We start from the raw sequence: 20,560 nt of genomic DNA on the forward strand, positions 1-20,560 counted from the left end.
TATATTTTTCATTTCAACACGTGAGTGCTCTTTAGCCTTGAAGGTGTCATTCTTAAACTATTAAAGATAATGTATGTTGAATATTAAAGGGTTCTATATGTTTTTAAATCTCCAATAAAATACTACAAATGGCCTAGGGACATGTGTACACCCTTACCCTCATTAAGAAGGAAAGAATGTATGAATATGCATGCATATGAAAATGAATATGCAAATCATTTTGTCCCACAGTGACAAAGGCATATGAGAAGTTGCTCATCAGTCGTAAATGAATGACACCCGAGCGATAGTAGCAGATGGATCACGTTCGACTCTTTACACAGTGGTTGAGGAAGTGAGGATGTGAGGAAGAAAACGCAGGATACATCCATTAATTTGTCTATGTGAGCCTGTGGAAGCTGAGTGTGTGTGTGCATTTGGGATTCACTGATGTCGTAGGAGAGTAAACAGAGCCCAAAGAGGCATCTGCTACCATCTGTGACCAGAGCAATTATTCACTCATTCTGCACCGAAGCCATGATGCGAAAGCCAGACCCAGGTGTTCCTGAGTTCGGCATCTGCCCTTAGGAAACCAAACGCACAAAATAACAGCCTTTATTTTATCAAACGCTGAAATGTCACTCTTCACTGTGCTTTGGTTTCGTTTAATCCTGAAGCAGGTTTTAAAAATAAAAATGAAAATTAAAAATATTCAGGTTTATCTATTTATTGCATACATACCATTAGGATCAAGTTTAACCTGTTTCGCTGTAAAAACACTCTAAATGTAAATTTTTCAGCTGGAGATTTATTTTTCTAATTTATAATGTCTGCTACACATGTTTGCACAAATACAATTATGTCTCACATTTATTTATAATGCATTTCAGTTTCAGTAGATCAGATGGAGAAAAGTGGGGAGTGTCCCCCCCTTTATAATAATAATAATAATAATAATAATAATAATAATAATAATATATTATTATTATTATTATTATTATTATTATTATTAGTAGTAGTAGTAGTAGTAGAAGTTATAGTAATAGTAGTGGTGGTAATAGTAGTAGTATTAACAGTAGCAGTATTGGTATGAATAGTGGTAGTAGAAGTAAGTAAATTATATTTATACAGCACATTTAAACACAGAAAAGCTGACCAAAGTGGTGAACAGAGTAAGAAAAATTTATTGGGAGAAGACATACGCTTGGGAGAAGAGATACACTTTCAGCCTCTTTTTAAAAAATGATAATAGAAGGTGCAAGGTGGATGTCCAGTGGCAATTGATTCCATAACCGAGGGGCAGCAACTGAAAAAGCTCTATCTCCCTTAGTTTTTAAACGGGATCGAGGGACATACAGAAGAAACCTATCAGAAGATCTTAAAAATCTGCTAGATGAATGTGGTGTAAGGAGATCTTTGAGGTAAGATGGAGCTTGATCGTTAAGAGTTTTAAAGACAAACAACAGAATCTTAAACTGGATCCCAAACTGGACCAGGAGCCAATGGAGCAAGGTTAAAATTGGGGTGACATAATCATATTTATTTGCCTTGGTCAACAGCCTTGCAGCTGCATTTTGAACCATCTGGAAATGAGCAAGAGATGACTGATGAAGTACAATGAATTACAATAATCTAAACGTGATGTGATAAAAGCATGAATAACCATCTCCAAATCTTGAAAAGACAAAAATGTTTTAAGTTTAGAAATAAAACGTAATTGCTAAAAACTTTTTCTTAACGAATGGATTTATTTGCTTGGTTAAGCATAATTCTGAGTCCAGGATGCTACCAAGGTTCCTAACCTGGGAAGAAATTGAGGGGACGTTATTACGAAGCTCATTAATGAGGCCATCTCTCAGTCTCAGGTAGTAGTAGTAGTAATATTAACAGTTGTAGTAGTAGTAGAAGTAGTAGTAGTAGTATTGGTAGTAGCAGTAGTAGAAGTAGTAGTAGTAATAGTATTGGTAGTAGTAGTAGAAGTAGTAGTAGTAGTAGTAGTAGAAGTAGTATTAGTAGTAGTAGTAGTAGTAGAAGTAGTATTGGTAGTAGCAGTAGTAGTAATAGTAATAGCAGTAGTAGTGTTAGTAGTAGTAGTAGTAGTAGTAGCAGTAATAGCAGTAGTAGTAATAGTAAAAGTAATAGTAGTAGTGGTAGTAGTATTAATAGTAGTAGTACTAGTAGTAGTAGTATTGATAGTAATAGTAAAAGTACTAGTAGTAGTAGCAGTAGTAGTAATAGTAATAATAGTAGTAGTGGTAGTAGTAGTAGTAGTAGTAGTAGCAGTATTGGAAGTAATAGTAAAAGTGATAGTAGTAGTAGTAGTAGTAGTAATAGTAGTAAATGTGCCATAGTCAGGGTTGGGAGGGTTGCTTTAAAAATGTAATCTGTTACAGTTACAAATGGTGAAAAAAGAGAATCACCACTATGAGAAAAGCATGAGAAAAGTGTACTGTGATTACATGAGATTTTAGTGTTTTTTAATCACTTCATCCTAATTTATGAGTTTTAACATGTTTCATTTTCCAGAATGTGTCCCTCACCCAGACTTTTGGACTGTTCTCAACAATAAAAGTATTAAATTTAGATAAAGTATCCATTTCAGTTTTTTCCCCCTTAGAGCTTAAAAACATGTTCAGTACATTCAATACATAAATTTGAATTTGTTTTAATAAAAATAAGTGAAACAAAAAAATCACTGTGACCATGCAAACCAGGGAATTTCAAAGCACTAATACTACATTATTTTAGCTAACCTATCTAACATGATTTCCGTGCTGGTCTTACCTGCAAATGCTTCTTTAAATTAGATGTCGAGTCCTTCGAGGAACACAACATCTTCACAGCTGGAAGGCATAGATTGCACTGTACTGTGATGTTGTTTCCATTTTCTCCTTTATACACAAAAGTAGTAGAAATAGTAGTAGTAATAGTAATAGTTGTATTAGTAGTAGTACTACCAGTAGTAGTATTTGTAGTAATAATAAATGTAGTAGTAGTGGAAGTAGTATTAGTTGTATAAATAGTGGTGGTAGTAGCAGTTGTATTAATAGTAATAAAAAGTAAATAAAAGTAGTACTCGTAGTGGAAGTAGTATTACTAGTAGTAGTAGTAAATGTGACATAGTGTGTAGTGTAGTGTGTAGTGTAGTGTGTACTGTAGTGTGTGGTGTAGTCTGTAGTGTAGTGTAGTGTGTACTGTAGTGTGTAGTGTAGTCTGTAGTGTAGTGTGTACTGTAGTGTGTAGTGTAGTTTGTAGTGTAGTGTGTGCTGTAGTGTGTACTGTAGTGTGTGGTGTAGTCTGTAGTGTAGTGTAGTGTGTACTGTAGTGTGTAGTGTAGTCTGTAGTGTAGTGTGTACTGTAGTGTGTAGTGTAGTTTGTAGTGTAGTGTGTGCTGTAGTGTGTACTGTAGTGTGTGCTGTAGTGTGTAATGTACTGTGTACTGTAGTGTGCTGTAGTGTGTGCTGTAGTGTGTAGTGTAGTGTGTGCTGTAGTGTGTATTGTAGTGTGTAATGTACTGTGTACTGTAGTGTGCTGTAGTGTGTGCTGTAGTGTGTAGTGTAGTGTGTATTACAGTGTGCACTGTAGTCTGTACTGTTGTGTGTATTGTAGTGTGTGCTGTAGTGTGTAATGTACTGTGTACTGTAGTGTGCTGTAGTGTGTGCTGTAGTGTGTAGTGTAGTGTGTATTACAGTGTGCACTGTAGTCTGTACTGTTGTGTGTATTGTAGTGTGTGCTGTAGTGTGTAATGTACTGTGTACTGTAGTGTGCTGTAGTGTGTGCTGTAGTGTGTAGTGTAGTGTGTATTATAGTGTGTATTGTAGTCTGTACTGTAGTCTGTAGGGTAGTGTGTATTGTAGTGTGTACTGTAGTGTGTACTGTTGTGTGTGCTGTAGTGTGTAGTGTAGTGTGTGTTGTAGTGTGTGATGTAGTGTGTACTGTAGTGTAGTGTGTAGTGTCTTGTGTACTGTAGTGTGTACTGTACTGTGTACTGTGGTGTTGAGTGTGTACTGTAGTGTGTGCTGTATTGTGTACTGTAGTGTGTAGTGTAGTGTGTAGTGCAGTGTGTGCTGTAGTGTGTGCTGTAGTAAGTGATGTAGTGTGTACTGTAGTGTGTGCTGTAGTGAGTGATGTAGTGTGTGCTGTAGTGTGTTCTGCGGTGTGTACTGTAGTGTGTCCTGTAGTGAGTAATGTAGTGTGTACTGTAGTGTGTACTGTAGTGTGTGCTGTAGTGTGTACTGTAGTGTGTGCTGTAGCTTGTATTGTAGTGTGTCCTGTAGTGAGTAATGTAATGTGTGCTGTAGTGTGTGCTGTAGCTTGTGTTGTAGTGTGTCCTGTAGTGAGTAATGTAGTGTGTGCTGTAGTGTGTGCTGTAGTAAGTGATGTAGTGTGTACTGTAGTGTGTGCTGTAGTGTGTGCTGTAGTGAGTGATGTAGTGAGTGATGTAGTGTGTGCTGTAGTGAGTGATGTAGTGTGTGCTGTAGTGAATGATGTAGTGTGTACTGTAGTGTATACTGTAGTGTGTGCTGTAGTGAGTGAGGTAGTGTGTGCTGTAGTGAGTGTTGTAGTGTGTGCTGTAGTGTGTGCTGTAGTGAGTGATGTAGTGTGTACTGAAGTGTGTACTGTAGTGTGTACTGTAGTGTGTACTGTAGTCAGTGATGTAGTGTGTACTGAAGTATGTACTGTAGTGTGTACTGTAGTGTGTGCTGTAGTGAGTGATGTAGTGTGTACTGTAGTGTAGTGTGTAGTGTCTTGTGTACTGTAGTGTGTACTGTAGTGTGTACTGTGGTGTGTGCTGTATTGTGTACTGTAGTGTGTAGTGCAGTGTGTGCTGTAGTGTGTGCTGTAGTAAGTGATGTAGTGTGTACTGTAGTGTGTGCTGTAGTGAGTGATGTAGTGTGTGCTGTAGTGTGTTCTGCAGTGTGTACTGTAGTGTGTACTGCAGTGTGTACTGTAGTGTGTGCTGTAGTGAGTAATGTAGTGTGTTCTGCAGTGTGTGCTGTAGTGTGTGCTGCAGTGTGTACTGTAGTGTATAGTGTAGTGTGTGCTGTAGTGAGTAATGTAGTGTGTTCTGCAGTGTGTGCTGTAGTGTGTGCTGCAGTGTGTACTGTAGTGTATAGTGTAGTGTGTGCTGTAGTGAGTAATGTAGTGTGTACTGTAGTGTGTGCTGTAGCTTGTGTTGTAGTGTGTCCTGTAGTGAGTAATGTAGTGTGTGCTGTAGTGTATGCTGTAGTGTGTACTGTAGTGTATAGTGTAGTGTGTGCTGTAGTGAGTAATGTAGTGTGTACTGTAGTGTGTGCTGTAGCTTGTGTTGTAGTGTGTCCTGTAGTGAGTAATGTAGTGTGTGCTGTAGTGTATGCTGTAGTGTGTGCTGTAGTAAGTGATGTAGTGTGTACTGTAGTGTGTGCTGTAGTGAGTGATGTAGTGAGTGATGTAGTGTGTGCTGTAGTGTGTGCTGTAGTGAGTAATGTAGTGTGTTCTGCAGTGTGTGTGCTGTAGTGTATAGTGTAGTGTGTGCTGTAGTGAGTATTGTAGTGTGTACTGTAGTATGTGCTGTAGTGTGTGCTGTAGTGTGTACTGTAGTGTGTGCTGTAGCTTGTGTTGTAGTGTGTCCTGTAGTGAGTAATGTAGTGTGTGCTGTAGTGTGTGCTGTAGTAAGTGATGTAGTGTGTACTGTAGTGTGTGCTGTAGTGAGTGATATAGTGAGTGAAGTAGTGTGTGCTGTAGTGTATACTGTAGTGTGTGCTGTAGTGAGTAATGTAGTGTGTACTGTAGTGTGTGCTATAGTGTGTACTGTAGTGTGTGTTGTAGTGAGTAATGTAGTGTGTGCTGCAGTGTGTGCTGTAGTGTGTACTGTAGTGAGTAATGTAGTGTGTGCTCCAGTGTGTAGTGTAGTGAGTGCTGTAGTGTGTGCTGTAGTGTGTGCTGTAATGAGTAATGTAGTGTGTAGTGTAGTGTGTAGTGTGTGCTGCAGTGTGTAGTGTAGTGTGTGCTGTAGTGAGGGATGTAGTGTGCACTGTAGTGTGTGCTGTATTGAGTGATGTAGTGTGTACTGTAGTGTATAGTGTAGTGTGTACTGTAGTGTGTACTGTAGTGTGTACTATAGTGAGTGATGTAGTGTGTACTGTAGTGTATAGTGTAGTGTGTACTGTAGTGTGTGCTGTAGTGTGTGCTATAGTGAGTGATGTAGTGTGTAGTGTAATGTGTAGTGTAGTGTGTGCTGTAGTGAGTGCTGCAATGTGTGCTGTGGTTTGTGTTGTAGTGTGTGCTGTGGTTTGTGTTGTAGTGCGTGCTGTAGTGTAGTGTGTGCTGTAGTCTGGACTATACTGTGTACTGTAGTGTGCATTATAATGTGTACTGCAGTGTGTGCTGTAAATTTTTTGTAGTCAGTGTGTATTGTATTGTGTGCTGTAGTGCTTTTATAATGTTTGCTGTAGTGTGTGCTGTGTATTGTCGTTTGTAGTGTTTTAATGTGTGGGTGTATAGGAGTTGTACAGTGCAGTGGATCCCAAAAAAAACCCTTAAAGTTGGGATATACTTCCCATCCACGGATGTAGCCTCATCTGACCGCTACATGCGGAGGAGGATCTTCTCCTATCACTCAAGTTGAAGTTGCTCTCTGGAAGAGAGAGAAAGCTTAGAGAAAGGGAAGCCATGAATGTCCCGGAGTGTGCGTGGGCGGTTCGTTATGGATTGACATGTTTTCACAAAAAGCAATGGTTTAAATTCACGAATTAATGTTGTTGTAGGAGTGTTGTGGTAGAGCGGTGATTCAATTGTGAGCATGTTTATCAGCACACAGTGTGTTTGTGTGTGTGGACATGTTTTCCTATCCTTGTGGGAAGGATATCTGATAGTTTTGACCTTGTGGGGATATTCGGCAGGCCCTCACAAGGGAAACTTGCACACACACACACACACACACACATATATGTTCATTCATTTCATCTTGTATGGGAACATTGCCCGTTCATCCTGAACTGGATGTTGTATGTGTGTGTGTGTGTGTGTGTGTGTGTGTGTGTGTGTGTGTGTGTTGGCCAGCTGGGTTCCTTCAGAAGCTTGTAAAGAGCAGCACAGCTTTGTCCTCTCCTACAGGACGTTCATCAGTGTGGTATTTTGGGCAGACGATAGCTGGGTTTAAAAGCTCCCTTTTGGGTCACTGCCAGAGAAGTAAAGAGGAATCGAGGGTTCTGAAATGCTCCCTAACACTAACACACACAGACACACACACACACACACACACACACACACACACACACACACAAATATAGAGCCCCATTTTTTACACTCCCACCTGTACATCTAATATACTGTGATAAATAAAAAACTACAGGTTTGATGTGTGATTATTTTGTGCAGACTTAAATACAGTTTTTAACTGTAACCGTAACTTAGAACTGTAACTTTAAATGAATTAAAAAACAAACAAACTGTCATGTAATGGTTTTAGAGAGATGGATGCAAATGCAGTTAAAGCTTTTATACTCAGCAAAAAAAGAAACGTCCCTTTTTCAGGAGGCTGTATTTTAAAGATAAATTTGTAAAATCCAAATAATCTTTACAGATCTTTATTGGAAAGGGTTTAAACAATGTTTTTCATTCTTGTTCAATGAACCATAAACAATTACTGCACGTGCACCTGTGGAACAGTCCTTAAGACACGAACAGTTTACAGGTGGTAGGCGATTAAGGTCACAGTTACAATGACTTAGGACCCTAAAGAGACCTTTCTACTGACTCTGAAAAACACCAGAAGAAAGATATCTAGAGTTCCTGCTCACCTGCGTGAACATGCCATAGGCCTGCTGCAGGGAGGCATGAGGACTGCAGGTGTGTTCAGAGCAATAAACTCTAATGTCTGTAATGTAAAATGCCTAAAACAGTTCTACAGGGAGACAGGAAGGACAGCTGATCGTCGTTGCAGTGGAAAATTACATGTAACCATGTGTCTCCCAGATGTGATCAAGAACTTGCAAATGCCTTGGTGGAAGAGTGGAGTAACATCTCACAGCAAGAACTGACAAATCTGGTGCAGTCCATGAGGATAAGATGCACTGTAGTACTTAAAGCAGCTGGAGGCTACACCACATACTGACTGTTACTTTTAATATTGACCCCCCTTTGTTCAGGGACTCATTATTCCATTTCTGTTCGTTAAATGTCTGTGAAACTTGTTCAGTTTATGAATGTTTTTATATTAATACAAATATTCACACACACACACACACACACACACATATATATATATATATATATATATATATATATATATATATATATATATATATATATATATATATATATATAAAATAGTTTTTTTTTTTCCACTGTGGACCACAGTTTTTTCCTGCAGATAAAAAAAGAGAATATATATATATATACCCCATTAACTGTTGAACACATCCCTGAATTGACTCATTTTCAGAATTATATTTCAATTTTGAATATCTATCTATCTATCTATCTCTCTCTCTCTCTATCTATCTATCTATCTATCTATCTGTCTGTCTGTCTGTCTGTCTGTCTGTCTACCTACCTACCTACCTACCTACCAGTAGTAGTTATTGATGTTGGAGTTGAAATGCAGCGTATAAAACAATGCCTGTGTTAAAACAATGTCTCCTCATCAATCACCCCTAGCATGGTGCCTGTCTCTCACAAACTCAGTCAGAAAATAATATCCTCCTTTTTTTCATAATGTCACTAAACTCTAGCATGTGGTCCTGTTTATCAAGTGCTACTTCACTGGGGAATATAAAGATGTCCATATGATTGAGCACGGAGTGAGTTCGGAGACAATTAACAGCTATTTCTCTGGGACAGAAATAACTGCTATAGCTCAGTATTTTAAAACATAGCTCCTTTTTAGATGTTGCTTTACATGAGAAGCAATAACTGCTGTTTTAGTCCTAATATACTCTGTGCTTCAACTCTAGCAGAAAACATATTTAAAATCGCAAATTTGTGTATTTCCGTAGATATTCTTTATAGTCCTAATAGCTGGAGTTGAAGATAAAGTATATTTTGGAACACAGGACATGTCTTTATATTGAAATATTTGCGATGTGTTGATTGGTGCTGTATTTTCATTATTTCTCTGAGAATTTTGTTACAATGGCATATTATAGGAGGAAATCTCAAACATAAGCGATAACGGTCAGGTTCCACTGCTCCTAATCACAAAAGAACAAGAGCTTCTTTTCTAACTCACTTTTCCCCTGCAAAGTTCAAAATCATATTAATGAGAAACCTAATATAGATGTTGTGGAGATGTTAGTGCAAACATTGGACCGAATGTCCCAGAATGCAGTGCAGGTTTGGCTTAGCTAGTTAGCGATCTACAAAATGGAGTTGACGGGGGTATTAGCATGAAAGTTGAAGCTTTGGAAGCTAATCTGTTTGAGCAGATTCCACAGATGAGGAGGTGAGAGAGCTGAACAGACTGAACGACTAAAGTGCCGCTGCATTGCTCTTTAGAGCTGGAGATTTAGATCTAGCTGGTGGATTTTTCCTTTGACCTGTTTGTTTTTCTCTTTCATTCGCAGGACTACACCCTGACCATGTATTTCCAGCAGGCATGGCGGGACAAGCGTCTCTCATACTCGGAGATCCCTCTGAACCTGACACTGGACAACCGTGTGGCTGATCAGCTGTGGGTGCCTGACACTTACTTTCTCAATGACAAGAAGTCCTTCGTGCACGGCGTCACGGTCAAGAACCGCATGATTCGCCTGCATCCTGATGGCACCGTGCTGTATGGATTGAGGTACAGTTTTTCCATCTCTTCATCATCCCTATCGAACCAGCACACATCTCGAATCAATACTCATGTAATTCAGCTCATGATTCAGCGATACATTCTGTTTGCAAACATCAAGGACGCACCTTATGTTCTGCTACACGTGGGGTGTTTTTCCTCATGCATTTTAATTAACCCATGTATTTAATTGGGACAGATTATCAGCTGTACTGCTGTATTTGTTCAGTGGTCTGTCAGCAGTTTTTTTATGCCATGTTCCTTCAAACATTTAAACATCTGCACTGCAGCATATCGTTCAAAGCTTCTGTAGTGCAAGAATCAATAAAGGTAATTCATGACATGTAAGGGTTTATGTAAGCTAAGGTGCAGTTTATATAACGATGGCGCAGAGATAGGACACGTTGTGGTAGGGGCGCACCATAGGCGACAGGGAAGCGGCTCATGAGAAGACTTTGGAGAGAAAAGTGAACAATATTTTACAGGCTGGAGAGAGTGTGAGCTTCGCTGTTAGCACCACATGCTTCTGGAGCTCGTCTGGGAACGAGAAATGTTCATACACAAGACAGGGTTTCACTCTAGAGTGGTGTGTAATCAGGGATACTAATGGAGTTTTCTCCTTTCTGATGTTGGGGGTTTAGTGAAAGCCCCTGTCATGTTGCTCGAAATGGGGAGCAGTTTGAAGCAGCAGTGGGTATGTGCCTATGTGTGTGTGTTTTAAAGGGAATGATTGCCTGTTACTACACAGACGCACTGCTTCCTAAGCATTTAATTACCAGGAGATGCTCAGTTTGCCTATCAGACAGCAGAAGGCAGATGTGATTATCCTGCTCCTATACGATCTCAGCTAATATCCTGTTCAGGTAAAAGCTAACAGGCCCTGACATGCAGCTAGTCAAAACACAGCCAGCCTGCTCTCACTAGGGGTGTGTATCTCTCCTTATGAGATTAGGAAGCACATCTCAGTCAGATGTAAGGAATAAATGTTTACAGCAGACAGTGATTCAATATTGTGCAGACAACTAGATTTTAATTTTTAAAATTCATAGCTTTGAATGGTAGAAGGCCACTCCTCCTTCATGTGGACTGACAGTCATAGGCCATGCCTCCTACAGGAGACTGACAGTGGCATAAGCCACACCTCTTTCAGGACTACTGACAGTTAAATAGACCACACCTTCTAAAGGGGATTTGACAGTAACATAAGCCACACCTCCTTCAAGGGACTGACAGTCATATAAGCCACGCCTACTTCAGGAGTACTGACAGTCACATAAGACACACCACCATTAGGGGGACTGACAGCCACAAAAAACACACCCCTTTCAGGGGACTGACAACCACATAAACCACACCTCCTTCAAGGGACTGGCAGTCACATAGGCCACACCTCTTTCAGAGGACTGGCAGTCATGTAGGCCACACCTCTATCAGGGGGCCAGACAGTCACATAGGCCACACCATTTTCAGGGGACTTAACAGTCACATAGGCCACACCTCTTTCAGGGGGACTGGCAGTCACATTGGCCACACCTCTTTCAGGGGGACTGGCAGTCACAAAGGCCACGCCTCTTTCAGGGGACTGGCAGTCACATAGGCCACACCTCTATTAGGGGGCTGGCAGTCACATAGACCACACCTCTTTCAGGGGACTGGCAGTCATGTAGCCCACACCTCTTTCAGGGGACTGGCAGTCACATACGCCACACCTCTTTCAGGGGGACTGGCAGTCACATAGGCCACACCTCTTTCAGGGGGACTGGCAGTCACATAGGCCAAGCCTCCTTCAGGGATCTGAATACGGGTGAAAAACATCAGGAAAGCCAGGAAAATAGGTGTAGGATTACTCTTTAATGACACTGCAGTGGAAATGGCAAAGAAAAATATGCCATAAATCTTTGAGAGGATAGTTTTATTATCTAGTGTAAATCAAATTTAATGATGTAAAATTAAGGCATCTAAACCTCACTATGTAGTGATTACATAACTGTAGTAGAGCCAAAACAAGCATTTTTTTCTGCAGTGGTCATTACATATGTTCCTATTGAGACCAATTGATGAATTTTTACACCGCTAACTCTCATTTACTGCAGAACACAAGCACTCCACTCTCGCTGATGTAACTCACATCTTTCTCTTTTATCAGATTTTTCTTTTTGAATAAATTTTTAATGCACCACATTCATCACCCCACGTGCTGCATTGTTCTTTCTCAGGAATAATGCGGCGTACCGAAATGACACATTATTTGTTCGGGAGAGTGTGAAGATGACACATGGAGGTGTGCGTGGGCTGGATGGAGTGTGTTTGAGTTGCTTTTTGGGGTTCGCAAAGATTAGATGGCTTGCACAAGCACACCGCTATTTATAATGGCCAGAAGTCCCTTTGTGTAATCTCCCATTTCAGTACTATTAAACAGGCCGCCTTGTTTTGTTGTGGCCGGATGCAAGGAAGATGAGGAAGATGACAGTCACTGCCGAGAGGGACTGAGCATGCTGGGTAAAGACCAGAGAGATTAGTACCTCTGTCTGTTTTTTTGTTTTTTTTTGAGCATCAGTTCAGTCAATAGTGGTTTAGCACGACAAGCACTGAGTGTGAGATTAGGATTCAGCCCAATATTGAGTTTTTCAGTGTTGTTGAAACAGACATGTTTGACTTTGTAATATTTTGACAGAAATAATATTTGGATATTTGAGGGTTGTTTTTGCTGTTGGATGGATGAATGTAATCAGTGGCCAAAATACCAAAACCAGTCTAGGTCTCTTAATATGTACAGGAAACTCTAGAATTATTGGCACCCTTTTAAGAGAATAGGCAAAAATGATTATGAAAAATGACACATACTGGGCTCGATTCATCAATCTTTCAGTAAAGCTGTGCGTGAGGAAATATTTTCATTGACTGAACCAAACTAAAATTCCTATGAGATTTAACAAGTTTCAGTTACACTGATCTGATTTTCTTCATACTCGTATGTATGTGCTAATAAATGCCAATCAAGTGTAAGTTCATGACACATCTGATTTACCTTTAGTGACACCATAAACACCATAAAAGGCAAAAATCTCACAGAGATATCAAAATGATGAGAAAACAGTGGGTTAGGAGTACCTCCTAAGAGTGACGTGCCTTAAATCTTCCAGTAATGCAGCTAAGCCACTGCAGCACATCAGCTACCACAGACACACACTATATTTTCCTCCTTTTATAGGGCGCCATTACTTTTGTCCAAAGGATCCCCTGCTCTCCCCGCTGCTGTCTGGGTTTGATTCCCGTGCATGGAACCCCATCCACCGGGTGGGTTGCACTTAGTGCCGATCCCAACCCCGGATAAAATGGGAGGGTTGTGTCAGGAAGGGCATCCGGTGTAAAACCTGTGCCAGATTAAATATGTGGCGACCCCTAACCGGAGCAGACAAAAGCACAACAACGATTTCTTTCTTTCATGTCTCTAAAACGAAATGACTGAGTCGCACGCTCTGGCGAACAATTTACAAATAAATTTGTTCATGTCAGCTTGATAAATCAGCATCGCACGTAATGATTGAAATTTCTCAACAATCCAAAAAAAAACCCACCTTCCCTTCCCTCCAACAACAAAAGAACTTCTCAGAAGCATAATTTGAGTTTCTCGATGTTGATATAACAGACATGTTTGACTTGGTGATATTTTGACAGAAATCATATTTGCGTATTTGTGGCTTGTTTTTGCCGATGATGAATGTAATCATTGGCTAAGACTTCTCCTCTCAGCTAGAAGCTGGCAGTGCTTGACGAAAACACAGTGAGCCATCCAAAATGGCAAATCAGCCATGTCATGCATCATGTGCCAGCGTCCACATTGACATGTCAAAATAAACGATGCTAAAGTGGTGTCACTTTACTGAGGACTTACAGAGGCCTGGAGCTACTCTGTCTCCGCTCTGTCTCTCCTAACTGGCCCTAATAGTGTGCTAATAGTTGCATGATAATTCACAATGCTTATTGACTTTAGTGTTTCAGCTCTGTATATGGCATGCATTGTCATGGTTGGCCATTGGTTGTGTCTACATCTCAAGCACACAGTCGTAATAAAATGCTAGTCCAGAGCCCTTTTGTGCGCAAGCTTCAGTAAACAAGGTCATTTGGAATAAAGGTGCACAGCATGCCTTGGGCTGTACACCAAACCTTGTGTGAACTCTGAAAAGCGCAGCTCTGCAGAAGGACATGCAGAAAAGAAACACAGCTGCTTGCATGAGGTAGAGTCTGCAAATGTACGTATTAAAGACCAGAGATGATGTCATTTTGAAGTGAGGTCACTTAGGCACAATAACCGGTGTTCCCTCTTTGTGGTGTGAAATAATTTTTTACAGCCGTTTTTGTTCAGTTAACATGAGGCTCATCGTGTTAGGTTCGTAAAAATAACTCGAAGAGACCAGATACCAGATTTATCGTTTTGGTGCAAATGGATTTAAACTATAAAGAAAGAAAAAGACGCTCACTGCCAGAGAGTTCGCTTCAGGGTAAATACTGCCAAAATAATCCTCAAAACAAGATCGGTAACTGAGATTATTTCAAAGTATCGTTCCTATTCCAAACAAAATAAACAAAAGAGAAATGCAGTACCATTCCTTTCTCCCTACTTAAAAAACAAGCAGAAGAAGTCATGATTCCCAAATTACAATGCACCCCTATATTGTCCAGGTAGCAATAAGGACATAATTATCCAATACTTACAATATGCAACTGATATCTGATATCTACAGCTGTAAGAAGAAACTGATAAAGTGTTAAAATATGTTAAATGAACATATTTACACAATTTAAGGTATAATGTTATATATAAGGTTTAAGGTCTGGCATATAGCTGAAAATTAAGTACAGAAACTACCCAGGCAGCCAATGTCTGCCACTCTGTTGGGCCAACATTGGGTGCCAATGTTGACCCAATGTAGTTTTGTCTGTTCGGACAATGATGGGCCACCAGTGCCTTTTAAAGCACCTTCACAAAGTTGACTCAACTTCGGGAAAACATCAGCCCTTCCGTTGGCCCATTATTGACAGGGTTGTTATGAAACATGCCACTTTGGCAGTGTTGGATCGACATTTGTATGTTTGCCATGAAAAGGGACCCTTTCATGTTGTTTGTCAACAATGGTCCAACATTGACACGACGTTGGCGCAACATTGACATAACATTGACACAGTGTTGACAACATTGGCATGACGTTGACACAAGATTGACATGACATTTATGCAATGTTGACATGATGTTGACACAACAGTGGTATGATGTTGACACAAGATTGACATGACATTGGCACGATGTTGACGCAACATTGACACAACATTGACACGATGTTGACACAACAGTGGTATGATGTTGATGCAACAATGGTACAATGTTGGCACAAGATTGACATGATATTGGCACGATGTTGACACAACATTGGCACGATGTTGACACGACATTGACACAATGTTGACAACTTTGACATGATGTTGACACGACATTGACATTAGAATGACATGACATTAGCATGTCATTCTCATGATGTGGACATGGGAATGACATGACATTAGCATGATGTTGACATGACATTGACATTAGAATGACATGACATTAGCATGATGTTGACACGACATTCACATTAGAATGACATGACATTAGCATGATGTTGACATGACGTTGACAGGACACTGACAGGATGTTCACATGAGCATGACACAACATTGAGGCGATGTTGACATGACATTGAATCAGTGTTGACAACAATGACATGACAGTATAGTAAGGATCAACATATTGTAAAAAGCATGAGTTAGAACTCAGTAATAGAGGAGAAAACTGTCAAGAGTAAAAAAATAACATAACCTGACCTTCACTTCCATATGCAGATGGAAATGAGCTGTGAGAGAGGAAGAATTAAAGCAAACAGGAGAGATTAAGAATTACAGATAAGGACCTGGAACAGAAAATACAGATGGAGGGGAGAAATAAGGGAGAGTAGGACAGAAATGAGAGAAATGGCCAAAAAAGAGAAGTAGATAGAGAATTAGAGATAACAACCAAGAGCCAGCGAGGGAAGATTAAGATTCAGAGGAGCAAGTGTGGAATGTAATGAGAGAGGAAAGGGAGATAGACTGAAAGCAAGAGAAATTGGGGGATTGAACGAGAGGGAGGGAGAGAAATGTAGAGGAAAAAATGATAGTGGGGTGCAAGAGAAAGAGAAGAGAGATAGAATGGTATTGATATGGACTGGGAAGAGATGAGGAGAAAATGGAGATGTGAGAAGTGAGTATTAAAGGTAGTCAAAGAGGGAAGGAAATATGGAAACTGATACAGAGAGAGGTCTAGAGCAGAAGCCAAATAAGGACTGAAAACAATATGAGAGAGATGGCAGAAAGAGAGACATAGCATAGAGAGAGGGAGAGAAGCAATTGTAGGATTTAGTGAAAGGAAAGTAGGGTATACTGTAAAGAATTTGTGTCATTTCTACAGTAAACAAGTATAATAATTTACATGTGGCTTACAGTTCAATATAGCCATGTGATATTCGGGGAATATTTACATTACTGGCACATTACACTGTATTGCAATATAGTTACAGTAACACTGTTATGGTTATATTATAATAATATCCACTGACATTAAGTTTACTGTAAAATAAGCCACCAAATGCATTTAAAAAAAGCAGTGAAGGAACATTTGCTCATTTTCCCCCCATTTTCATTTATGCGTTATTTGGTTTGATTTAAAAAGTACAGCTTGCAAAACAAAACAAAAAAAAAGCACTGCAGTGCAAAAGATCCCTGTACAATTGTTTCAAAAATATGCAGGTAGAAAGTTCATGGAACCACGATCAACCGTTCCTTGGACAGGTTCATCAGACACGATTTCACACCGTGACCTCTGACTAATGATAACGAAGATAAGACAGAAGCTAGAAGTCATCAGAATAGAGTTGCAGGATGACCTGAAAGCAGCAGGAACAACAGTTACACAGAGGACAATAAACAATGAAGTACACCACGATCATCACTATTCCTACACCTCATGCAAAACTTTTCTGCTAAAAAACGAAGCACAGAGATGTCCATCCGAAAGCATTTGGACAAATTAGAACTTTTTTGGAACAATATACTCTGGTTAAGACAAACCAAAAATAGAACTAAATCAGCATGTCATCATTTTGGAGAAAGAACTGTATTGCGTTTGATCCAAAGAACACCATCCCCACAGTGAAGCATGGTGGTGGGAGCATCATGATATGGGGCTGCTTCTCTGCAAATGCTACTGGGGCATCGAATGGAGCGATGTACTGGGACATATTAGAGGAGGATTTCATCTCATGGGCCAAGAAAGTGAATCTAGGGAGAAGATTGATGTTTCAACAACCTCAAACATACAGCCAAAATTATTCAAGAAGGCCTTGCATGGCCTAGCCAATCTCCTGACTTGAATCCCATTGTACATTTAGTGTAAATAAACAATACAATAAATATTAAGTAAAGTAATTACCCGCCAACTCAGCTGCCAGTAAGATACAGTAGTTTACATTTACAAGGTCATTTCTTTTTTACAGTGTAGACTCAAGAATAGGATATAGTGGCATACAAGGGAGATGAGAGATGATGAGTAAAGACAGAGAAAATAGGGATCAAATTGAGTATGGGGTGTAGTCAGAAAGTAAATAAGAAAGAAAAAGCAAAGAAACAGGAAATGATAGAAAAAGGAGAGGGGGTAGTTGAGTAGATGAGAAATAAACCGATTGTGATAGAAAGATGGCCAGAGAAGGAAGGAAATGGGAAACGAGTGATTAGAAACAGGAAGAGACAGTAAAGATTGCGAAGGAGGGAAGTACTGGGATGAGTGGGATGCAATACGAAAAGTTATGGTAAGAAAGAGCGGTGAAGGTAGAAAGAAGTGAGGATGTAGTAGTAACAGAGACAGCGAGTGCACTTACATTGTACATTTATGGCATTTTGTCAGACGCCCTTATCCAGAGCGACTTGCAATTATCTCGGTTATACAACTGAGAGAGAGAGAGAGAGAGAGAGAGAGAGAGTTTATACAAGGGCGAGAGAGATAGAAATAGAGGGAGAGAGAGAGAGAGAGAGGAGGGGTGATACACTGCTACACCATCCAGGTGTGTGTCAGAACACACTTTTAAAAAGAGCGGCTTGTCATTCAACACCGCATTCCCTGCCATGGCAACCGCTTTCTCTTCAATGACACACACACACACACACACACACACACACACACACACACACACACAGAGCATGGAGATCTTCATGGATGATGACAATGATGACGATGTAGCTGCTGCTATAAATAGGCCGTTATTTTTACCTCTGCCATCTTGGCCTAATTTCCTCATTTCCCTGGTGCTTCCTGTGGACGTGTGATTATTGGGAGGTGGATTAGAAGGCACAGGAGGGCTGCTGGGTTTCAGCCTGCTGCCTTCAAGTCACTCATTGCTACAGGGGGACGCAAATCATACTCATATTCATATTCATCATATTCATATACTAACCTTCTGGAAGCGCAGTGAAACGAAAGTACACTGCAGTCTCTCTTTTAACGGTGGCTGTTTAAAGGAAAAAAGCAAACCCCTGCACACTTCATGTCTTCTTATAACGTCAATAAATAACTTTTTGTTCAAGTTGTTGTCATGGAAACATAAGGATGAGGCCTTCAAGCCTTTGGTATCACTGGGTCTTTTGGCTCAGAGCCACAGTTCTTTTGTGGTGGAGAAAAAACAACAACAACAACAACAACAACAACAACGCAGAATGGTATCAGAATCAACACCAAAATGTGCCCGTGTTTTTTTGAGTGCTGATAATACCAACCGGATTCCGTCAAACAAAATTGTAATTCATTACTCAAAGATGCAAATATTGGCCTAGAAAAGTTCTCAGCATTGTTCAAACTATATAAACTATCACAAAATGTGTCGAAATAATTTGTTTTACACCAAAGGGAAAGTGCAGTATTAATAACATGGATGGTTATAAGATTATAATATTTTTTTTTATTAACAATCCAAAATCTACAGGCAGATTCATGGTCTAAACAGGCAGAAGTCAAATGATTGAGCAAACAGAGAAAAACGGATCAAAACACAAAGAATGCCAGGAAGATCACCAGGAAATAATGCTCACAATTGCAATAGGGAAAGGATGGCAGAAAGCATTCTTTAAATCCACTGAGCTGATTGGATATAAAAAGGAAACAGGTCTGTTAGAGTTCAGGTGAGTGATGGAATAGGATTGGGATGGAGAGTAGTAGGAGGCGGACGTGACAGTACCATAGCTCAAGTGTTAACAGCCAAATTTCTCGGAATACTGACTGACTAAAAATTTACAAGAGCTATTTTGAAGTCATTTGCATGAAAGTAAACCCATTAGAAGGGTTAGACAATTTTATGTATTCATATTTCACATTTTCATTTACAGTATTTAGCAGACACACTTATCCTGAGTGACTTACGGAAGTGCTTTGTAGTCTCCATCAAAAAGGCTTGATGCATGTCTTCTTTGTTCCTTGAGGGACGGAGCATCCAGCCAAGCCGTACTAGAGGTTCAAAGGGAATGTAGCGCAGCGCAGCGCAGGGTTTGATGAGAGCCTTCAGGTAAATGTGGGCTGGTCTGTTTTTGGCTTTGTAGGCATGCATCAGTGCTTTATATCAGATACGGGCAGCTACAGGAAGCCAGTGAAGGAAAAGCAACAGGGTGTGGTGTGGGAGAACTTGGCAAGCCATGCAGCTGCACTCTGGATCAAGCACCCGAGAAGCCTCAGTTGATAGATGTGAAAAGATCAGATACTGACATAATACAGTAAGAGTTGGTCCATATCTGTAGCATGTGGGTTGATGAGGCAGGACACAAGTGTGTAACAGCACTTTACACTGTGAGGGGGGTGATTCCAATAATTATATTTAAGTCCAACAGGCAATGTCAAAAGCAGAAACAAAGAACACAGAAACTATGTTCAGAAACCAAGGGAACTAATTGAGATAACGGATGATAAGGGTTTGCATCCCTTCTGAATCGAAACTCTCATAGAATTTGTAATGGTTTTAATGGCTATAATGGGGATTGTATTGGTTTTAATGGAAACTGTAATGGTCCCTGTGGGTCTCTACTGGTAATTTGTTGCCATCTATTGATGACATGTTATGCCTAGTGGATGCCATTAAGGATCAATAATGGTAATTATTGCAATACTGGTTTTAATGCTTAGATGATGGTTTGTAATGGTTTTTGTTGTGGAAACCATTAGAATTTCTGCTACACAGCTACATCAGGGTACAAATAGACAAATTAATTAGAGACTAAAACAAAACAGGTGAACACAATGAGTAGCAGACCAAATGAAATGAGAGGGGCGGAGACGAAACCAAAACGGGCACATGGCAAAACATAAACAAAAGCAAACCTGTGACAATGTATCCACATGTCTTAATGTTTCTCTCATGGAAGAAATCTTCCATTTCTAATATTTACGAACTCTGATCATCTTGAATTTTAAAAGTCCAAAATTGTATTCATTTACCTTATCTAGAGTAGCTGATATATCTATAATTATTTAATAATATAATATTCATATTCATATTAATAACATTTGCGCATGTACTTAAAAAAGTCCTATTATTTCGTTTAAGTTTGGGTCCAGAGATTTAACAGGGACTTTAAGCAGCAGCTGCGATTAGAACTTAAAAATCGCTAAGCAACCGTAAACAAGACGGCGTAACGTAGCATTCAGTCATTTATTGAAATATTTAAAAAAGTCATTTAAAAAAGCAAGAGAATGATTGCTTTTGGCATGAAATAATA

At 39.8% G+C, this 20,560-nt stretch overlaps 1 protein-coding gene across 5 annotated transcripts in view; it reads left to right on the top strand.

Annotated features, from left to right (window-relative positions):
• gabrb2a (gamma-aminobutyric acid type A receptor subunit beta2a) overlaps positions 1-20,560 on the top strand; it is a 77,486-nt gene that overhangs the window by 19,245 nt on the left and 37,681 nt on the right. For all 5 annotated transcript variants that reach the window (XR_008387649.1, XR_008387648.1, XM_053641299.1 and 2 more), the window contains exon 4: positions 9,525-9,745. Coding sequence is in view for 3 of the 5 variants with exons in the window: in XM_053641299.1 (XP_053497274.1) it covers positions 9,525-9,745 (221 nt within the window). In the remaining 2 variants the exon portion in view is untranslated. The remainder of the gene's footprint in view (positions 1-9,524; positions 9,746-20,560) is intronic.

Source organism: Ictalurus furcatus, chromosome 14 (genome assembly GCF_023375685.1).
Source record: "Ictalurus furcatus strain D&B chromosome 14, Billie_1.0, whole genome shotgun sequence".
Classification (NCBI taxonomy): Eukaryota; Metazoa; Chordata; class Actinopteri; order Siluriformes; family Ictaluridae; genus Ictalurus; species Ictalurus furcatus.